Source organism: Onychostoma macrolepis, chromosome 23 (assembly GCF_012432095.1).
Source record: "Onychostoma macrolepis isolate SWU-2019 chromosome 23, ASM1243209v1, whole genome shotgun sequence".
Taxonomy (NCBI): Eukaryota; Metazoa; Chordata; class Actinopteri; order Cypriniformes; family Cyprinidae; genus Onychostoma; species Onychostoma macrolepis.
This window is the reverse complement of record NC_081177.1, coordinates 26,879,057-26,901,940: the sequence shown is the minus strand read 5'-3', so window position 1 is coordinate 26,901,940 and position 22,884 is coordinate 26,879,057. Positions and strand designations below refer to the sequence as shown.

General features: G+C 36.1%; 1 protein-coding gene across 2 annotated transcripts; it reads left to right on the top strand.

The window, feature by feature from the left end:
- Nucleotides 1–748: 748 nt before the first annotated feature.
- Nucleotides 749–21,300, top strand: LOC131531508 (protein sel-1 homolog 3-like). Of its 2 annotated transcripts, none has more exons than XM_058762305.1 (23): nt 749–896; nt 2,493–3,021; nt 3,297–3,423; nt 3,795–3,916; nt 4,123–4,238; nt 4,370–4,434; nt 4,774–4,897; nt 5,025–5,154; nt 5,742–5,879; nt 5,962–6,185; nt 7,860–8,039; nt 9,139–9,261; nt 11,895–12,035; nt 12,229–12,291; nt 12,373–12,549; nt 14,813–14,940; nt 15,158–15,241; nt 15,709–15,790; nt 15,890–15,965; nt 16,116–16,210; nt 16,623–16,750; nt 19,631–19,806; nt 20,057–21,300. In XM_058762305.1, the coding sequence occupies exons 1-23, from the start codon at nt 780–782 to the stop codon at nt 20,284–20,286; spliced, it is 3,375 nt and encodes a 1,124-aa protein (XP_058618288.1). In that variant the 5' UTR covers nt 749–779; the 3' UTR covers nt 20,287–21,300. The 2 variants fall into 2 exon arrangements, with proteins under 2 accessions (XP_058618288.1, XP_058618289.1); XM_058762306.1 differs by lacking the exon at nt 749–896 and adding an exon at nt 929–1,144.
- The last annotated feature ends 1,584 nt before the right edge of the window (nt 21,301–22,884 follow it).

The window sequence follows — 22,884 nt, the reverse complement described above, 5'->3', positions numbered from 1 at the left end:
TATAAGCACCGTTCCCTGATTGACTCAACCAGAAACGCATGAAAATGCCAAAGTAAGCCTTTCAACCCAAGCTTGACGATACATGCCATGAAATTTCATTTTCAAAGCATAGCATGTTTTGTGCTGTTGTACAACAGCACAGTGTATTGTTACACTAATACTCAATCACTCATACAAAAAATACAGTAGGCCTTACAGCATCATACATAATGATATAGCCTACTATAAATAGGGCAAAAATATTTTAAAAACATTTTAGACATTTATAATGTTACAAAATATGTATATGTCAAATAATTCAAACTATTTAACTTTTTAACTGAATTAGGCCTATTTGACCAAATAAAAGCTTTGATGAGAGGCTTATTTTAAAATAATAGGCCTAATTTTCCAAACTCTTCACCAGTAGTGTATGCATGTATTTTAACTTTGGCAACAGGACATTTTACATTATATATGTTGCTTGGTGATTGCTGGAAAATTGCAAGATTACACATATTATTGAAGTTAATTTAAATAACGTAATCCTATTGCCAAAGCTTGTGTGTATTTTTCATCAATAAAAATTAAACATCACAATTAAATAGACAACAATTCGAAAATATAATAATTAAAAATAAACTACATTAATAATAAAATACACTAATTAATTAATTTTTTGCAACGGTTTGTTGTTTCTTTCTAACAAGGGTTCTTTGGACTTGAAACAGGAAAATGAAAGAAAAAATATATAGTTTATTTGACATTTATAATGTTATAATGTTTGACCACCTCCTGTGATGGACGAACAACACTTCTTTCTGTCACTCAACATTTCTTGGAAAAGGGAAACCCAAGGCGTTCGGCGTTCTGTTGAGTCGCGTCGCGTCGCGTCGCGTCGCTGCAGAGCAGATGAGGTGAGTCCACGCATACTGAGAGAGTGTCGCGTATACAGTGACACATAAACACACCTGTCGTTCTCACACACGGAAGAGCGCGATACGCAGTGAAACATGTCGTGACCGTAAACGCTTGAGCTTATCGTCGTACAGAGCTGTGAATGTTGCGCCTTTGATCGCTTCATGACATCGCGCGTCGCGTTCATTAGAAAGCGAAGATGAGAGTTGTGTTGCGTTTCATCTGCGCAGCTCTAATGCTCTCACCGGTAAGACACTTTCAACTTTATTTTCACTTCTGGGCAGCTTTCATAATTGCTCGAGTTTCAGCTTTAAACGTCTTTCACTTTAATATCATGAATCATTTCCAGGTATCTTATTGACTGTTATTGTTTTTATTTAAAGTGATTTATTAGTAACCTATCTGCATGTTAATGTTACACTAACAGAAAGTACCATGATCTTACCATATTTTGACGCGGTACCGTGAAAAAATGGTACAATGTTGGATATGTACCATGGTAGTACTATGGTATTTTACGAAGTGCCTTGGAGTGTAAATAGTGTACACGAATGATGTACATAAACTTGTAGTCCAATACAAAGACAAAAAAAAAAAAAAAAGATAATAACGCCTATATTACAACAAACTACTAAGTAACTACATTTACTTTTTTTAATTTATTTATTGCATTTTGACATTAACCACATCTGAAATTGGTGGGAAATCCCACTATATTAAAAATCAATAGGCTAAATAATACAGGTGCATCTCAATTAATTAGAATGTCGTGGAAAAGTTCATTTATTTCAGTAATTATCAAATTGTTAAACTCGTGTATTAAATAAATTCAATGCACACAGACTGAAGTAGTTTAAGTCTTTGGTTCTTTTAATTGTGATGATTTTGGCTCACATTTAACAAAAACCCACCAATTCACTCTCAACAAATTAGAATATGATAGGTTTTAAGAGTCAATTTTTTAAATTGAGATGTTATGCATCATCTGAAAGCTGAATAAATAAGCTTTCCATTGATTTATGGTTTGTTAGGATTGGACAATATTTGGCTGAGATACAACTTTTTGTGCAAAAAAAAAAAAAATTGAGAAAATTGCCTTTAAAGTTGTCCAAATGAAATTCTTAGCAATGCATATTACTAATAAAAAAAATAAGTTTTGATATATTTACAGTAGGAAATAAACAAAATATCTTCATGGAACATGATCTTTACTTAATATACTAATGATTTTTGGCATAAAAGAAAAATCAATCATTTTGACTCATACAATGTATGGGCTATTGCTACAAATATACCTGTGCTACTTATGACTGGTTTTGTGGTCCAGGGTCACATATCACAATGCAAAAAGTAAATAAGAATAATTTTCTTTCTTTCTTTATTTTTTTAATTATTATTATTATTTTAATGAATTAATTAATTTGGAAGTGAAATATGATCCTAGCATTTCAGTCCAGCATCAAGCCAATGTGTGATCTGGATTATTTCATAGAGTCATATTTGCTGTCTAAATGTACAAATACACAAAATACAGCAATAACATATTTTCTAATCTTTCATACTGGAGATTGAAATGTGGATCTGTCTCTCTGAAGGTTTGGTGTGAGGCTCCTGATGCTGATAGGACTCATCATGGAGACTTTGTGCAGTTTGGAAATGTTCTTGACAGAGTTATGGACAAATGTAACATACAGGTGCAGTATAACTGCTCTGCTGCCTGTCGAATCGGGGTCGAAATTGTCATTTCTACCCCAAGAAGGACAGGAGTGATAGTCTACAGAAGGACCTGGACTAACCATAAGAGATTTGGAAAACCCAGATCCAGAAGGGTTCATCTTGTGTTTCCTCCAGCTGTGCTGTACCGGAGAGACTTTTTTGTCAGGCGACCACTGGAGTCGTGCAATGTGGTGCTGAGGGCCTGGATGGTTCATCTGTTTGAAAAGGAAATTGGTGGCAACCATGATAAAGGTTATGACCAATCTCTTGCCAGAACTTCTACGTCTTTGAGGACACTTCCACTCTCTGAGCGTCCAGCATATCCACAGACAAGATCGGTCTCATGGGGAGCGTGGCTGATGTGGCAGCTGACCAAAGATACCGTGAGAAAATGTCCACATGAGTCAGGTGGGAACCTAACCGACCGATCAGAATGCTGTAGATTTTTTCCCCACATTGAAAACAAAAAGTCATTACTCACTGAAAATCTCATTCACAATCATGTTCAAGACAGATTGACCACATGGTCACTATGAATTGTCATTATAGGGCTTGATTATGTTGAGCATAAATGAGAGAACTAGTTTAGGTTGTTCGAAGACTGCTCTGTCTTGATTTACCTGGTGCATCAATGGCAGATTATACTTCTATACTAATTTATTTGTTCATTTGTGTCTTTCCAGACAGTGTGGATATCCTGACCTTTCCATTTGCAAGCACCGGTGAGAGGTTTGGTATCATACACATATTCTCCTCCTTCAAAAACAGAGATCTAGAAAGGAGACGTACCCTCGGTTTCGAACAACCAAGGTCAGACTTGCTGTCAAGAGGCTTCATTCAAATTTCTTACTGCTACAACTACTCTTCACTCAGAATACATTAGCAACACCCTAGCAATGCTCTAGACTCTCTGAACACCCCAAAAAACTCTAGTCATCACTTAGTAAACCTTAGCAACACCCCTGCAGCCCTAACTCAGAATACCATAATAATGGCTTTGCAAGTACCAGGACAGCTATAGAGCCTCTACATGAGCTCTAACATAACTAGCATTACTGTACTGAATATAAACGCTTCATATGAGGTGATGTGCTAATGACAATCTTGAAATGCTAGAGATGTTGTGGAATGTGAAGAGGGTGTTGGTCTGTTGTGTGTGAAGCATCATCTGCTCTCTGCAGGGTGACTCTGTCAGTGTGGCTGTACTTGCTGAGCTGGTGCAGCCAGTCAGTGTGTGGCATAGTCAAGCATGTTAATGAACACAGGGACTATGGGAGTCCACTTATTATGCTGTCTGACACAGGTAAGCCAGTCAGGGTGCATTCCATTAAAAAAGAACTCAAGCATGTTTAAAGGAATAGTTAAATTCCACGTCTGGAAAATTCTAAAATGATAATAAAATGCTCATATTGCTCAAAACCAGCATGATTTTCAGTCTGAAATGTAAGTTATTATTTACTGAAATATATGTTTCCATATAAAAACGTGTCACTATATCTTGGTCCTCAGGTGATATAGTGGTACAGGTGCAAATGGTGGATGGAGAGGAGCAGGCGTTTACAGCACACGCCGCTTTACCCCTCCATACCTGGATCCGTCTGGACATCTTCTTTCAGGTGTTAGAGGTATTCATCATTCATATTCATATGCAGTCATGTGCACTTTTTGTTAGATGAATGAGACTGAATACAAACAGAGGCAAAACTGATGAAACATGTGTTAGAAACTGAACTCTTGGATGTTTTTCTCATGTCAGGCAAAACTCACAATTACAAAGATCTTACCTGGAGAAAAGACTTTGGAGACCAATCATTTTTTTGAGTAAGTCATAACACCTACACAGAAAAAGAAAAAGAAAATGTAAATTATTATTGTTATTATGTCTTGTTTCCCAGTAAAATAATATCTATAAATATCTACAAAATAGTATTAATTTAACCAAGAAATAAATTGAATAAAATATGATTATTTTCAGAGAATTGATATAATTGTCAATAATCTAAGTATATTGTCTTGTTCCAATGACAGATTTTTTTTTCTCTAGTTTTAGGTAAACATCCAACTAAATGCATTTATTTTTTTTGTGTGTTTTTAATCCTTTTCACTGCCATTTTTATAGTGTAGATCATGTTTAGTAAAACTTCTTTTCTTTTTTTTCAGTTTTCGTCAGCCAGGTCAATTCAATGACACATCAGGATATTTCGTGATTGGTGGATGCAGCTACATGCAAGGGTTTCATGGCTATATTGGACCAATCAGATACTATCGTTTAGGCTCAGAAAACGTGAGTCATCTCTTATCAATAGATAAATGCATATGACAAAACCAAATTATTGAGCCAATATTAATCACAATGCAGCATGAATTCAGACATTCTTATACGATAATATCTTGTATCATTTCTATTCAAGGTGACAAACCCCCTGTCCCCCGCTAGGACGCTAAAGGAGCTGGACAGACTCCACAGACACTGCGAGGAAATGAGACATGTTACTGAAGACTATCTGCAAGCATTGATACAGAACCGAGACATCTCGAGAGGTCAGTTACAATGAACATGACTATACTTAAACTCATGTGACTTTGCCTCAAGCTCTCAACCGATCATAGAATTGGATAACTGGACTAATCAGAAGACCAGTCTCATTGCACACCATCTCAAATGCTGTTTTAATCAATCTGAAATGCCTGAGCCAAAATCTGACATCAAAATGATTTGTTATTGAAACACAAGAAAACATGACAGAAAAAAGAGCTTCCCCTGCTGCATTTTCATTACTGATAATTTGCACCAGTTTCCCAGTTAGCAACAACTTTGAAATGGATACAGTGCATTATTTGCAAATGTTTGTCTTATTTCCATTTTTCGTATAGTTAAATTCGCAACTTTGAATGAAAACATAGCTATTGTTGGTAATAGTGTGATAAACTTTTGTCAAAAAAGAAAAGGTTTTACTCATAATAAATCTCATTTGGGGTCATATTTTTCAAACATACTTTATTGTGATAGGATTGCAACAAACTTGGTACACCCTATTTAAATGTGTTTTGGCCCTTCAAATTGTTGGGTAAATTAAACATTCTTTTTGGGTGAACAGTTCCTAAAGACTTGTGTTTTTGGTGATCAGATGTTTGTGAGTCTTATTATGGAGGCCTTAAGAGGAAGTTTGGTCATAGGGAATGCACACAAACTTGGTCGTGGGACCAGCAAAGAAGATTCAACCTCACCCTGAGGCTTCTAGAAGAACATCAGGAGCTCATAAAAGGTAGCAGTGGTTTAATATCATCATCTATAAAGTGAACTATGATGACTCCTGGTGGACAGGTTCATCTTGCTTTGTTCTTCAGGTCTGAGCAACAGCAGCAGACATTTGCTACTTCTAGGCCGAGTGATTTTCCAGGATGCTGTAAAGACAATATCTAAAGCAGAGGAATCTGACGGCGTTCTGGATCTCATGTCCAGTGTTATTGAGCAGCTTCAGGTGTCCACCTGCTGGGGTCACCAGCCCTCCTCTCTCCTGCTCGCTACCCTGCACCTGGCCGGCCTGGGCATCCCGGTGGACCTGGAGCAGGTGGGAACCAGAACACATGAGCATTCAACAGAGCCATTCAAGTCGACATGAAATCAAAATTGACCCTATTTAAAGGGATAGTTCAACCAAAAATGAAAATTCTGTCATCATTTGCTCACCCTCATATTGTTCCAAACCCATAAGACATTCGTTCATCTTCAGAACATAAATGAAGATATTTTTTATGAATTCTGAGAGATTTGTCCCTCCATTGACAGTCTATGCAATTACCATTTTGATGCTTCAGAAAATTAAAAAAAGAGATCATAAAACTAATACATATGAATCGAGCAGTTTAGTGCAAATGTTCTGAAGAGACTCGATCACTTTATATGATGAACAAATTTAATTTAGGCTTTTATTCACATCTAAACAATAATCAACGCACACATCAGTTATGGCAAACTGAAGCTCAAACATGTTAGCTTGACGAACCAATGAGGTGCATTATCGTGTGTTACGCTTATGTTTGAGCTTCCGCAACAACCAGTGAGGTTTGTTTTCTATGGAAAGCAGACAGGGCCAAAACTCTTTACATGAAATGTGAGAAATTATGCCGTGTCAACATTGTTTGTCCATGTTAATGTGCATGTTAATGTTTCTTTCGTAGGTGTAGACACACACATTCTGGCCATGTTAAAGACTCTTTAGTACATGTAAAGATGCACAATTTTACCCTATTAAGACAAAGACTTTAAATGTATGCGCGCATTCTGGCTGTGTTGAATCATGTAATACTTGTTAAAGCAGATTTACCTCTAGATTTACCCACATATTAATACTTCCTTTAGTTTATTGCACCTTTGCTTTACTGTTATCTACTGTGCTAGAGTAAATTAAGTAATGTTACAATCAAACTAAGACTTTGGTCCCACTTTATATTAAGTTGCCTTAACTACAGTGTACTTATTGTGTTTATTATTGTGATATACTTATTGTGTTTTGTATTGCAAAACACTTTTGCTGCTATTGAGGTGGGATACGGGTGAGGTTAGGGACAGGTTTGGTGGTATAAGTAGGTGTAAGGGATGGGTCAACAGAGTAATTATAAATGTAATTACAGAAATTAATTACAGATGTAATTACATGCAATTATTTTTCAAAATATAAGTGCAATGTAAAAACATGTATGCACACAATAAGTGCACAGTATCAAATGATTAATTTAAATGTAAGTGCATAGTAGTTAGTGCCACCTAATATGAAGTGGGACCAAGACTTTTCTGCCCTAGAAAAAATGTTGAATTAAACAACTAAAAAGGACATGACATAAGATCACACACAATGTACAGATGTATTATCCCTGATGAACAAATATAATGTCTAATTTTTTCATACTTGCATACCAGTGTACCATTAGACATACTAACTAAATAAACGTGATGTCTGATGTTTGTGTACAAATATACCAATGTACCATCGCTTTGCATATGCAAATATAGTCTCAAATACAGCAATTTTATGGACTGCTGTGCAGGTTGACGTCAAATTTCATTTGTTCCGTTTAAAGAATTTTGACCCCGACCACCTTCCATAGTTTTTGTGCCTCAAGCAAGTATGTTGAGCTATAAGAGAAACATAGACACAGGAGCGCCAGATACACATATTGTTTGATACAGCAATAACTGTGTCAAAGTTTGACCTTTAACTGTCGATAACATCTTTTTTTCTCAGGGTCATGTGTATAGTTTGATAGGTGGTGTCTCTGATGACCGTCTCGCTCTAATGCATTTGGGATACAAGCACATGCAGGGTCTGGATGGTTTCCCTAAAGACCAGAACACAGCATATGGCTACTACGCCAACATCGGCAAACAGACCAGCATCGACCGCGAAGAAGTACAAGACTCTTGGGTGAGTTACACATTTATCTACAGAGATTAGTAATGTATGTAAATGTAAATTAGTTTATAGGTATAGTACATCAGTTATATTTAAACCAGCTCTGGATGATTATATTTGTCTTGATAATAGAATAGGGCAATTATTTCAGAAGAATTATTGTAAACTAGGGCTGTCATTTCAGTTAATTGAGTGATTTTATTAATTAATCAGATTAATCACAAATAATCACATATATTGTTTTGCTAAGAACAAGCCCCAAATGAAGACAATATAAAGACATGACATTATTGTGGCAGACATGTACATTACAAAAAATAAAAAAAATCCAAAAACATTACTTGTATTTATAAATGCATTTGTACAGATGATGACTTGAATAACCAAATTTGTAACAAGAAAAGTCTCAGTAAGAGGCTGATTTTTTTTTTTACCATTTTATTACATGGCAATCTCTATTGATGCTGTCATATGGTAAAACCTCAAGAAAATTATTAGTAGTTAAGAACATTTTAGTAGTCACAACATTTTACAATTAAATTCTGTTTATTAAATTCTAAAAATGTATGTATTTAAAAAAAAAAATATATATATATATATATATATATATATATAAAACAAACATGAATGCAAAGATTACATTTTCTACCAGAAAGACTATAAAATTAGAATGTTATTTAGTGAAAAATACAACATTGTTAATTTCATCAATTCAGTTTACCAAACATGCTTGTCTAAACGCACTAAATTAAATTGGATTTCGGTCAGTAAAATGTAGTTAATTTGAAGCATGCATGCACCACAGACTACAGAACGTAAGGGAATTACATTTGCAAATGCTCATTTGCTAATAAAATAGTGGCTTAGTATCAGGTGGATTTCTTGTTTATCAGTGAGCACAGTCAAATATTTAGAAAAATGACACTGCTGAAGTGTGTTAAGTTGGTTGGTAATGAAATATTGGACTGAAACATTTGTAAACACAAAGACACACTCACTGTCTCAGGCTGACTCAACTGAACATCCTGGGTCATCAGGTTAACCACTGGTTTGTGTGTGTGGATTGTTTTAATGTGAACTAATCTTGTGTAAATGTGTCTCTTCTCTGCAGCAAACTCTCACAGAACATGTTCATTTAAACAATGATGACGAGCTCCACACTCAAACGGGCGAGCTGGGTGACATTGTGCAGTATTTGAAACACCAGGCTGACAGAGGAGATACAGAGTCTCAGGTCTTCACTTTTTATCCTCGCTTTCCTATGATCTCTCTTTGTCTTTGGGTATCTCTCAAGTTAAACTTGAACTTTTTACTTTAGTTCTTCTGATTTAGAACATGCAGTCAGAATGTGTTGAAGTGGATTAAGATCACATACATTGAATACACTGTATTTAAAAAAAAAAGAATTTACAAAAAAAAAGCAAGATTCTTAAGATAAAACTTAAGAAGAATTCATATCCTCGAAAAGAATGTTCTTAAAACTCATCGTAAATAGCTTTTCTGTAGCTCAAATAGTAGAGCATGGTGCTAGCAACGCCAAGATCATGGGTTCGATTCCCAGGGAAAGCAAGAGCTGATAAAATGTAAAAACTGTAACTTGAATGCAATGTAAGTCGCTTTGGATAAAAGCGTCTGCTAAATGCATAAATGTAAATGTAAATATCTTAAAATTAGGATAAACTCCAGTTTGTTTTAAATCCCCAAAGGTAAAGCCTATGATATTATTCTTGAGGGGGGGAAAAAAGAAAAAGTGTATATATATATATATATATATATATATATATATACATACACACACACACACACACACACACTACAGAAAACGATAGAAATAACTGACTTAAAGCCATTTTCTAGCTGGTGGAAATACTAGTGTCCTAATAATTTGGGCCACTGGTCACTGTATATACAGGTGCATCTCAATATCTCTTAGAATATTGTGAAAAACTTCATTATTTTTTGTAACTTATTTCAAAAAGTGAAACTTTCATATATTCTCGATTCATTACATGTAAAACATTTCAAAAGTTTTTTTTTGTTTTAATTTTGATGATTAGAGCTTACAGCTCATGAAAGTCAAAAATCCAGTATCTCAAAATATTAGAATATTTCCTATGATTAATCGAAAAAAGGATTTGCAAAACAGAATAGTTCAAGTTCTTTAAAGTATGTTCATTTATGCACTCAATACTTGGTCGGGGCTCCTTTAGCACAAACTCCAGCATCAGTGAGGTGTGGCATGGAAGCGATCAGCCTGTGGCACTGCTGAGGCACTATTGAGCCTTCAGCTAGTTTCTCATCTTTCTCTTGAAAATATCCCATAGATATCATGTGGGGTTCAGGTCAGGCATGTTGGCTGGCCAGTCAAGCACAGTAATATCATTGTCAGCAAACCACTTGGAAGTGGTTTTGGCACCGTAGGCATGTGCTAAAGTCCGGCTGGAAAAGGAAATCAGCATCTCCATAAAGCTTGTCAGCAGATGGAAGCATAAAGTGCTCCAAAATCTCCTGGTAGACGGCTGTATTGACTTTGGACTTGATAAAACACAATGGACCAACAACAGCAGACGTCATGGCCCCAAATCATCACTGACTTCAGAAACTTCACACTGGACTTCAAGCAGCTTGGATTCTGTGCCTCTCCAATCTTCCTCCAGACTCCAGACCTTGATTTCCAAATGAAATGCAAAATTTACTTTTATCTGAAAAGAGGACTTTGGACCACTGAGCAACAGTCCAGTTATTTTTCACCGTAGCCCAGGTAAGATGCTTCTGATGTTGTTTCTTTTTCAGAAGTGGCTTGGTAGCCTTTTTCCTGAAGACGTCTGAGCGTGGTGACTCTTGATGCACTGACTCCAGCTTCAGTCCACTCCTTGTAAAGCTCTCCCAAGTGTTTGAATTGGCTTTGCTTGACAGTATTCTCAAGCTTGTGGTCATCCCTGTTGCTTGTGCACCTTTTCCTAATTTCTTCCTTCCAGTCAACTTTGCATTTAATATGCTTTGATACAGCACTCTGTGAACAGCCACCGCTTTCAGTAATGACCCTCTGTGACTTACCCTCTTTGTGGAGGGTGTCAATGATTGTCTTCTGGACCGTTGCCAAGTCAGCAGTCTTCCCATTATTGTGGTTTCAAAGAACAAGAGATAGCAGGGATTTATACTGTAGGGATGGTCATTTAATGAAACTCAAATGTAAATATACTAATATTTTGAGATACCGGATTTTTGACTGTCATGAGCTGTAAGCTCTAATCATCAAAATTAAAACAAACAAAAAAAACATTTGAAATGTTTTACTTTACATGTAATGAATCTAACTTTTTCATGATATTCAAATTTTTTGAGATGCAGTATGTATGTAATATATTTGAGACCTTCTTAAGAATTGCACTTGGGAACATTCTCAAGAATGTCGTAGACATTTTTATTTTTTCCTTTTTAATGAAAACCAGAGCTGGGGCTCAGGGTCTGGGACAAAATTATTCAATTTCTTTATAAACTTAATTTTCAATTATTATTTTCAGTTTTGAATGAATGAATGAATGAATGAATGAGTTAATGAATGAATGAATTAATGAATAGAAAGAGAAAAAAGCAAGATTTTAATGGACTTGGTGACCCCACTTTATGTTTGTGTAATCATTCTAAACAAAAAGTTAGGAAAAAACAGGATGATTACTCTTTATACTAATAATTTCTCATTAAAAGCCAAATCATGTGCAAAACCACAAATAACCAGGGTTTCACAGAATATGGTAACAAAATATTCCCATAATATTACAGATAATTGTCACCAGAGGGACTTTTGTTACTTCATTTGAGATTCTCAGCTGTTGTAAGGTGGTTGTGGGCTGGTGTTTCTTGTAGAAATCTCTGGCCAAGATGCTTCTGTGGGGCAGTAACGGGGTGGAGAAAGACATTCGAGCAGCAGTCACGTGGTACGCTAGAAGCGCCCTGCAGATGGTTGATCCCACCGCCATGTACGACTATGCCATTCTCCTCCTGAAGGTGATCCACAGGTTACATGGAAATCTCTCAAGCCGTATCTTTTCAAGCATTTGCATTGTAAAAAGCGCACACATGTTTGTTTAGTATAAGTAGAAACTCCCGACACAAGATTAGGAAAATAAATGTAAAATGGTGTCTGTAAAAACCTATCTTGTAGACCTGAGAAACAACTGCTTGCTTTGCGCTTGAACAGGGCACAGGAGTGAAGAAGAACCGAACGCTTGGCCTTGAGCTTCTGGAGAAAGCTGCCGACATGGTGAGTACAAGTATGAGCATGTGTGTGGTTGTGTGTGGAAGCTTTGTGATTTCTATAATGGGCCATGTGTGTTTTTCTCAGGGTTCTGTAGAAGCTCTGAATGGCCTCGGATGGTACTACAATACCGTAGTAAAGGACGGAAGAAAGGCCTTTCGATACTTTGAGTTGGCGGCTGAGAACGGCAGTCGTGATGGGCTCTTCAATGTGGGCGTCTACCATTTAAATGGTGACAATCCTGACAAACCAGACAGGAATGAGGTCAGAGGTCACACATTGAAAGGAATAGTTCACCCAAATATGAAAATTTGCTGTTAATTTACTCACCCTCAGGCCATCAAAGATGTAGGTGACCTTTTTACTTCAGTAGAATAGAAAAGAAGATTTTTAGCTGAAACCGTGGTACTTGGTGATTCATATAATGCAAGTCAGTGGCTGCCCGTCTTCAATAATTAAAAAAGGCATATCAAGGAACACAAAATTAATACCTGTGGCTCTTGACGATATATTGAGGTCTTATGAAGTGAAACGATCAGTCTGTGCAAGAAACTGAGCATTATTTTCAAAATTATTACCTGCGATCCAGAGGAAATACAATTCTTTGCCGCGAACTGATTCTTTGGTCCGAGTCGTACTGTTTCCTCAGTTCAGTGACTGTTGGAGGAACTGGAGCACTGAATGATTCATTCATCATAGGATCAGATACGCTGCTATTTTGGCTTATTTCGAGTCCAGTGACTGTCAGGCGCCAGAATGTGAGTTTTGATTGAGCAACTGATCAATCGATTTGATGAAGTGATTGATTGAGTTTTGATCTGTGCTGCTCGAGCCGCAAACTGTTTCAGACGATTCAGTCTGATTTGGTGAACTGGTTCAACTAGTTCACTAAAAAGAATTGGTTCAAAAGAATGATTCATTTGTGAGCTGGACATCACTCCAGACCATTTGTCTGAGGCTCTGGATTACAGGTAATAATGTTGTAAATAATGTACAGTTTCTTGCACAGACTGATCGTTTCACTTCATAATTCCTTAATGTATCTTCAGGAGCCATGCTTATTAATTTTGTGTTGCCTGATATGCTTTTTTAAATGATCAAATATGGGCAGCCAGTAGGGATGTTCATTTTAACCGTTTAACCGTAAACCGATAAGAATCTTGACCGATTAATACAATCAGTTAAACGGTTTAAAGTCACTTATTTATTTATTTTTCAGTAATTTATCAAAATATTTTAAAAGGTTTGCTGCATGGTTAAAATAAGCTACGCGTATAAAAAAAATATGTTTTTTAGAGAGAGAGAAAAAAAAAAAAAATAAGTCGCCTATTAATTTAGGCTAAACGAAACTGAAAGCAATGTTGGGTCTCTCATTCGATACAAAATCAAATGTTTCCGTATTCATGATGTATTTGAATACCAAAATATTATTTACCTTTTATGTAGCCTAGGCCTACTTCACTCCCGTTCCAATATTCACGTAAAACAAAACGTTTTGCATAACTTCACGGTGGTACGGTGATAACGCTTAACGGCACAGATTTTACTACATATTTAATCTGAGCAGTGTGTTTTTTTTCCCCCATATGTTACAGTTTGACTGATTGTTTTTTATAATGATAATGAACAGGCTGCATTATTAAGGTAGAATGCTTTACTGTGCGCGCGCATGCGGCGCTGGAGCAATCACTTGATCCCCTCCTTTGTAACAGTGGAAGCAACTACTCCTTTTAGTCATGAAGATAATCGGAATTGTAAAAGGTTTGCTTTTATTTGTGTACATTCACAATAAGAACAAATCTTTGCGCTTTTGTAAAATAAGCCAAAAAAAATTAAAAATAGGATGCTGCTTTCTGCCGTCTGGTTTCCTTTCGCACACGAAAATCTGCATAGGTTACTTGTTGCATAGTTTTTATTTCGTTTTCTTAAATTATGATTTAAGTGAAAATATATTTATCGTATAGGCCTATTTATTCGTTATAATATATAGGCTATATAACGCCTAGCTTTATTATGTTTTTCTCCGCTGCAGGTGCGTGATGTGATAGCTATGATGACCATGTGAATCCTCATGTTCTGTTGTTTGCTGCTTTTTGCGCATGCAGAATTAATCCCCGGAAAACAAATGTTAGTATTTTTAACGGGTCACAGACACTTATTCTTTCTAATTTAATTCAGTTCTAATTTAAAATAATCTTGTCGGTTAACGGTTAATAATCGGTTAACGAGCGTCGGTTGTCGGTTAGGAAAAATAACCGAAATGAACATCCCTAGCAGCCAGCATTGACTTTAATTGTCTGAAACACCAAGGACCACAGTTTCAGCTAAAAATCTTCTTTACTGCTCTACTGAATAAAAAAAATCACCAACATCTTGGAGGGCCTGAGGGCGAGTAAATTAAAAGCAAATTTTAATTTTTGGCTGAACTAACTTTCCCTTTAACCTTCAATGGATTGTTCAAAATGGAGAGTTTCATATTTTATGGCATGAGTTTATAGTGTGTTGATCTCAAAAAAATTTTGTTCAGACTGCTGCGTTCCACTACTTCTTGGATGCGGCTCACTTGGGTCACATGGATGGCGCTGTGCAGTCAGCAATGTTTCTCTCCACCGGATCTGTACAGGGAGTGCCGAGAGATCAAGGCAAAGCTGTGCTGTATGTCAGTCTCACCCGAACACAACACTCAACAATCCTTCAATGACTTCAGTTAGCACAGCTGCCAGCACACATAGACTGAAAAACACTGACAAGTTTGACAGATTTGACATAATGTCTAAATGCAAATGTCAGGGTCATCTGATGAGTATTTAATATGTTTTGTTTTGTTATGTGATATGTTTCTTTCTTTTGTTGGGTTTCTCCGTTTCTTCAGGCTGTTGAAGCGAGTCAGTGAGATGAATGGACACCTGGGCTTCATGGTTAAAGATGCTCTTCAGACTTATCAAAGAAGATCATGGTGAGATATCCATCTGTCCATCCACCCATCCATCTCTTCATCTATTCATCCATCCTTTCATACTGTACATCCATCCATCCCTTCACCTATCCATCATCCATCCATCCCTGCATACAGTACATCCATCCATCCATCCATGCATCTCTTCATAATTCGATCTATCCACCCATCCCTTCATAAATCCATTCATCTATCCATGCAACATCCTTCTATCTATCTATCCTTTCATCCTTCTATCCATCCATGCACCCTTGAGTTGTTTTCTAGGGGGCGTGATTTCAGAAAACTTCTGAATAAAGTCAAATGGGCACTTTATGACACTTTTTCTTTTTTGTCTATAAATATTTTAATGGAAAACGTGACCAGCATATTATTCAGTATAACTTCCTATGTGTTACACAGAAGAAAAAAATCATACTGTTTTGAAATGACATATTTCTGAATGTTTGTGTGCCTGTCTATTCAAGGGATGAAGCGTTGGTGAAATACGCCATACTAGCAGAAACTGGTCTCGGTGTGGCACAGCATAATGCCGCCCATCTGTGTGAGGTGAACAGTCTCAACATCTGCCAGTCCAACCATCTCAAGCCTTTCATTTCCTGGCTGTTGTTTTTTTTCCTAATCCTATTATTTCATGTGTATTTCCAGCTGTTAGATCACAGCTCTGCCTGTCAATGGAGGTACCACAACTACTCCACCTACAACCACATCCCTCAGGAAGCTGGTGAGCCTCTGCAGAGCAGCAGAAATGACACAAAGAAATACTACTACTTCTCTTTATACAACTACTTCCCTTTCTCATAATAGTTTTCTTGGTCCACCTCACTTTCTCTCTGTCTGCTTTTATCTGCTTCTGTTTCCCTGCGTTCTGCAGGCTTGTTGCGGATGGGAGATTATTACAGTGAACTGGCTGAAATGGTGAAGGCCATAGACATGTACAGTACAGCAGCAGTGCATGGTAGTGCTCAGGTACACACACACAGACACACATGTAGGGTTTCCATGTTTTATGGGGACATTATATAGGTGTAATATAGGCTGTACAATATACTATTGCCCTACACCTAAACCTACCCCTCACAGGAAACTTTGTGCATTTTTAGATTATCAAAAAACTTAATTCTGTATGATTTATAAGCTTGTTTCCTCATGGGGACAAAAAAATGTCCCCACAAGGACAAGGATTTCGGATATTTCGTTTCCGTAATGTAGGATTACCAGGACACACACACACACACACACACACACACACACACAGTCTGTCCAATGTATATTATAGATTTTGGAATCTAAATGCATCAAACATCAAATCAAATGTCTTGTTTAGAATATATATTTTTATATTAAATAATGTGCTAATAATTGTTTGTGTGATCGTCAGGGCCTCTTTAATCTGGCCATGTTAATTGAAGAGGGTTATGAAGTTCCTGACATCATTCGGGATCAGATGGGACTCTCAGATGCACACAATGTGAGCCGGAGCGCTGTGGTGGCAAATCTATTATCCAGGTCTGTGTTCTCTATGCTGTCTGGCATTTGCTTATCAGTTTCTCATATGTTTTTTGGAAGAAAACTCTTCAGCTCTGTGGTTGCTTTGAATTATGCAAAACATTGTGCAAAACAAGTGTATGTTGTGTACTGCTTTGTGAAATATTGTCAAGAGAACTCAAAGAATTCTGAAAAAAAAAAAAATTTAAACTTTAAACTTTAAACTTACATACATTATTTAAACCACATTATTAGATTACCTTTTGACTTTATGAATACATATAAATGACAGCTTACAATTATTTTTGTACAATTATTTCAAGACCACATGTATCAGTTTTTGTCACTGGCGTTACCTTCTTTAGCAATATTAAAAGATATGAAATATTATTTCTCTATTTTTTTCAGCACATGTAGTCAGAGTTAGAGAAAAATAATGAAAATGCAAGAAATAAGTAGATTGTGTTTTATTTATTTAATGTGACAGACAAAAACAGTACAGTAACACAGTAACACAGCACAGTAACACCAGTGACATACATAAGACCTGATATACTGATCTTCACTGGTGTTATCCGTAAGGAAGGTAACACCAGTGACAGTAACACCAGTGACAGTAACACCAGTGACAATTTTCATGAAAAATGCATTTTACAAAATGTCTGCTGCAAGGTATCAAACCACATTGTCAATCATGGTATACTCACTAAATTAATTAGTTTAAACCATTTGTATTATAGTTTTTTTTGTACAATTCCCTAAAAATAAATAGGTCACACCAGTGACGTCAACTAAAAGCTTCATATGAAATCATGAGATAAATGAGAAAATTTCTCATAACTGAAAAGAAACAGTGGACTAAACATGGGCCTTTTTTCATAGATGTTTAGAAAATAGGAAGGAGGAAGTCAGGTGATGTCATCAGTTTTTTTATTCCAAAATAAAAGCGGTAACACCAGTGACACAACTCCAGGGGACCACTATTTTCATTATATATTTTATAATATTTATTTGGCATTTTGTTTTTTATGCCATTTACATCATATATTTGATAGTTATGAATAGACTTTTGTATTTTAAATGGTAGAAAATCCTGTTTTTGACTTCAAAATAAAGCACTTTCCATGGATGTGGGGACGAGCAGTTTTGTGGTACTTGGAATTCCATATAATTAATAATAACAAAAAAAATAAATATGCCACACTGTTGGCTCAGGAAGGTGTAATTGTTCAAATAACATATTGTTTCATTTTAAAATATAAAAAAAATTGTAACCCTAATGTGTATTTCAATTGCAATATTTCTGTAAAGTCTAGGGACAGAAGATATTCTATTGTATTTTATCAAATAAATGCAGCTTTGGTGAGTATAAGACATTTTATACATATGAGATAAAACATTTTTAAAAATCTTTAAAAATAGTATTTTGACTGTTTCTTTTCTTTTCTTGTGGAACTTGAGTAGAAACTTGGTTTTGGTTATGATGTGGATGTTAGACTACCATATTAATTAAAATGTTTAATGCTTTTGATTTTTACATATTTTTATACAGTACACTACCAGTCAAAAGTTTTTGAACAGTAAGATTTTTAAAGAAGTTTCTTCTGCTTGCCAAGGCTGTTTTTATTTTTACCCAAAGCACAGCGAAAAACAGTAAAATGATGAAATATTTTTACTATGTAAAATTAGGGGTGCAGCGATCCGATATTCAGTATCGTTATCGCTCCAATACTGGCATTTTCTGCTGTATCGGGGTATCGGTCACACGAGACCGATCCAAATCCGATATTCTGCGTATATTATTCTGTTATTGTTAAAGCCCCACAAAAGCCACAAAAAAAAAACATTATAAAGCACAATAAAGTTTTCGCACACTATATTTCAAGTGTTCTAAAGCCGTTCCATAGTTTAATGTGAGGTACAGATGAATATTTAAGTTATCTAAAGGCCAAAGTATACTTCACTTTTTACAAGTATGTGAGGGACAGCGTACAGTGCGCATGGCGGTGCGTCATCAGAACAATCTGTGGCGTACTGCGCACCACCGATTTTTAACCTCGCGCACTTTGTACGGTCAGGTCGCACATGCGCACTGAAGTTATTTTGCAGTAATCAGGTTTTGTCTATATTTAGTAGATTGTGTGAACACACAAAAGAGTGACGATCAGGTCAACACAAATTGAGGTATAGAAATTCTACACTGAAAAAAACTGCACTGGTATCGGATCGATATCGGTATCGGCTGATACTCAGAATGTTTGGTATCGGATCGGGATCAGTTCTGAAAAAGTGGTATCGAGTCAGCCCTATTTAAAATAACTGTTTTCTATTTGAATATATGTTAAAATGTAATTTATTCCTGTGATTTCAAAGCTGAATTTTCAGCATCATTACTCCAGTCTTCAATGTCACATGATCCCTCAGAAATCATTCTAATATCTCAAAAAACTAAAAAAAAAACATTTATTAGTATTATGTTGAAAACAGCTGAGTAAAATATTTTTCTTTGCTCGATAGAAAGTTCAGAAGAACAGCTTTTATCTGAAATAGAAATCTTTTGTAACATTATAAATGTCTTTATCATCACTTTTGACCAATTTAAAGCATCCTTGCTAAATAAAAGTATTCATTTCTATAATTTCTTTCCCATTTTTACTGCTGAAAAGACAAGTAGTTTCAGTGGCACAGAGAGCTGCATAATTTGATGTAAACAATAGTTTTTTTTTTTCTTCTTCTTGGAATAACATCCACCAGTAAATCATTCACAAAGACTAGCAATGTGCACTAAAAAGTAAATAGTGTCCATTCTCAATTCATGTTGACTTTAAGAACAATGCAAGTCAATTGAGGTCAAGCACAGGTGAACACACCTGCATGAATCTGCTCTCTCTCCTCCTGTAGGTGCAGGGCGTTTGAGGAGGGGGACGTGACTCCATGTTCATTAGTCCTGTGGAGGATGGAGCTCATGCAAGCCTGGAGAGACTTCACACACAGCTCCGTTCAGCTGCCGCTGGCCTGCGGGATTTTTGCCACACTCGCAGTTTTTGTATTTGCTGTGCTGTTACGAACTCTTCTGGGTAAAACATCCATCACTAAAGCAAACTTTTTTCATGATCACTCTAACTGCAAAAATGATCAAAATGCTGTCATAAAAGTGGTCCATATCATATGACATGTATTATATACTATAGGCATGTTACCTTGTTCTAAAATGAAAAGATTTATGAAACTGTTGAGTCAGCTGCTAAATGATTAATCCGTCAATCAATTGATTTAGAAACCCATAATTTTATTTTCTTACACTTTCATTTATTGTTTTACCATCAGCATGTTACTCTGCGCTTTACCTGTCAACCAGCCAATCATCAGAGAGACACGGTGAACAAGAAATCAGCGACAGTCCACTGGAGACCAGAACAGAAAATCAACAGCAGAGTTACCAGCCTACAGTTGCACACAATCACCTTTCAGTGCAGGAAACATCTGATTTAATTGTGACAGTGACTGGAGTGTGTGCATGTGTCATCTTTATCATGTTCATTTCCCGTCTGCTTTGAAAAGAACATAAGACTATCCTTCAAGAGGTTGTACATCAGCCATCACTATCGATCAACACTCTTCAACTCAGGTGACTGCACTGAACCAGTATAAATGCACCTTAAGTTGCTTTGGATAAAAGCATGAACAAAATGGTCAGTAACCTGTGTTGTTTGTACTCCGATTCATCTACTTTCTCTAGGTGAAATAAAGTTTGAATACTGGAATGTTTTCAGTGCAAATAAATGTCACCTGAATATGAATGTTCTGTCACATGACAGCAGTCACAACTAACTCGTGTTTTTATTAACTAAAATGAATTACTATTTGGTTATAAATATGTCCTTCTCTCATAAGTTGTCATACCTATTAGATTTAACATTGATTTAAGACTTGGATCTTTATGTGCGAATGTAGGCAGATCTGTTGTCAGTTATGAACCACGAGAGGGCGCCACAGCTCATAGCTATCTGAACTCCAGTTTTATGTTTTTTTTTTTTTGTCTTGAGATTAGGTTACTATTCTTATCTTGACTTCTTTTTATTTTATCCTCCTTGAGAAGATGATTGCTATATTCACTGCCAAGCACGAACAGGAATTTTTTGTTTTATTTCAAACAGATTTGAGGACCAGTTGTATAAATACATATAATTGATGATTTATATAATGCCGATAATTAATGAGCCCTATACATGGGTTCAAACAGAGTGTAGTGTTTACAGACCTTATTAATTATTGCCATTATAAATTTAAATTGGATGAGGCTGTGAGGGATAGATTTACTTTATAATAGTCTTTATAATGGTACTAGGTACTGAAAATTAAAATCATAATTTTAGAAACTCACAACTTTCAAAAAATGTTTTATGGAGTTTTTGCATAGCCTACTGAAATACACATTTATTTGAAAGACATTTCGTCACAAACAACAGTACAACCCACTGAATGCACTGTACTTCGGTCCCTCACAGCTTTGTTTTCACTCCTGTCAAAAATGAAATAAGTGTGCTAAGGTCTATATCTTAATAAATTAATTAACAGCATACTTCAGCGTTTACTGCCAATGTTTTGCAACTTGTGTGGGAAGAATTATCAAAACAAAAGCATAAAAAACACGCCCTACTTCTAAGAGAATTCATGGTGCGTATTTTATAGTTCTGCTACTGTAATAACAGAATGGCATGTTATGTCCTTTTGACATGTTTGTGATCAAAACATGTACAGGGTTTCTGCAGATATCATCAAATAATTTTTTTTAATGCCATATATATATGAAATATGCTATTTAAGGCCTTTATTTTGATAGTCCACTTTAGACATTCTACTACTTTTAAATAACTTTGCAGCTACGTCAACTAATTCTCATTAATTTGCAACTACATGTCTACTAACTCTCAGTAGGGTAGGTTTAGGGTTAGTACAATAAATTGACATATACTTGCAAAGTTTCTCATAGTCAGTATGTTGTATGTTGTGGACCCATCAAAATAAAGTGTTAGAAGATATTAAGCAGACAGTCTACTGATACTCTAATGACTGCTAGTTGACATGTAGTTACAAAGTTACTTACTGTTAGTAGAATGTCTAAAGTGGACTATCAAAAAGCGTTACCCTTAATTTTTGCCAAAATTAATTTAAGGATTTTTTTTCCCCCTTTGATAATACCCTCACTTTTTGGGGGATCAGTTATTTTTAAATCATCCCTACACCCCTGTTTGATTCCCATTTCCACACGCACTTCTCACAATAGGAGGCACTGCAAGTGTATAATTTATTAGCTGCTGTATAATGCTCCTTATCAAAGGTACTGCAGCTGATACCATCCTGAACATAAGTCCTGTCCTGCCAACAAAATCATCTAGGAAATGTGTTTCTACTGGCACAGCATCGGGATGACATACTGGATTGATTTCTCAACTGATTCTCATCAGATCATTTCAGTCAGATTTGTGTCATTATGATTCAAAATGTCCATCCAGGCAGCAGGTTTACTGGCCTAAGTAACAAGATGTCCCGGGCCTCCCCCGCCACACACATGGGCAGAGAGCCCCATCCCCCAGTGCTCCTCTGGAACACTACAATGGTTGTTTGTTTCAAGGACCAACTCGTACTTGAGTCCAGTAGGGGAGAGCAGAGTGATTTAAGCCTTTTTCCCCAAGGACTCATGCTTTTTCAGTCTGAACAATTACAGACAATTCTAAAAAACTATCAAATGCGGAAGTTATAATATAAGGCTGTACTTTTAGCATGATAGCTCTAAACTGCTGGATGATACAAGCTTGTTGAAATGGTAGGAACCGGGTAATTTGAGACAAAAGTCCTAGGGTAAGTTGAGCCAGTGGCTCATGCCTTTTTATTGAATTTCCTCTGATATAGCATGAGGTGAGAATGTTCAGTTTTACATCAGAACAATCAATGGCACAGCTTAACCCCATGTGGCTCAACTTACCCCTCACTGGGGAAACTTGAGCCAAGAGACCACTTTTTTTTTTTTTTTTTTTTTTTTGGAAAGCCATACTTTGAAAGCGGTTTATTTTAGATCCAAAGTGATTAATCCTAAGGATGCAGTACATCCTGAAATGTTTGTACATGTGTAAGTTGGACCCATTATTGTCATG

Bases quoted from the DNA above. Each gene is read 5' to 3' on its own strand.
- LOC131531508 (XM_058762305.1), top strand. From the start codon at position 780: ATGGACGAACAACACTTCTTTCTGTCACTCAACATTTCTTGGAAAAGG. The intron at 3,022-3,296 runs GTGGGAACCTAA...GTGTCTTTCCAG, and splicing joins AAAATGTCCACATGAGTCAG to ACAGTGTGGATATCCTGACC. The intron at 8,040-9,138 runs GTGAGTTACACA...TCTTCTCTGCAG, and splicing joins AAGAAGTACAAGACTCTTGG to CAAACTCTCACAGAACATGT.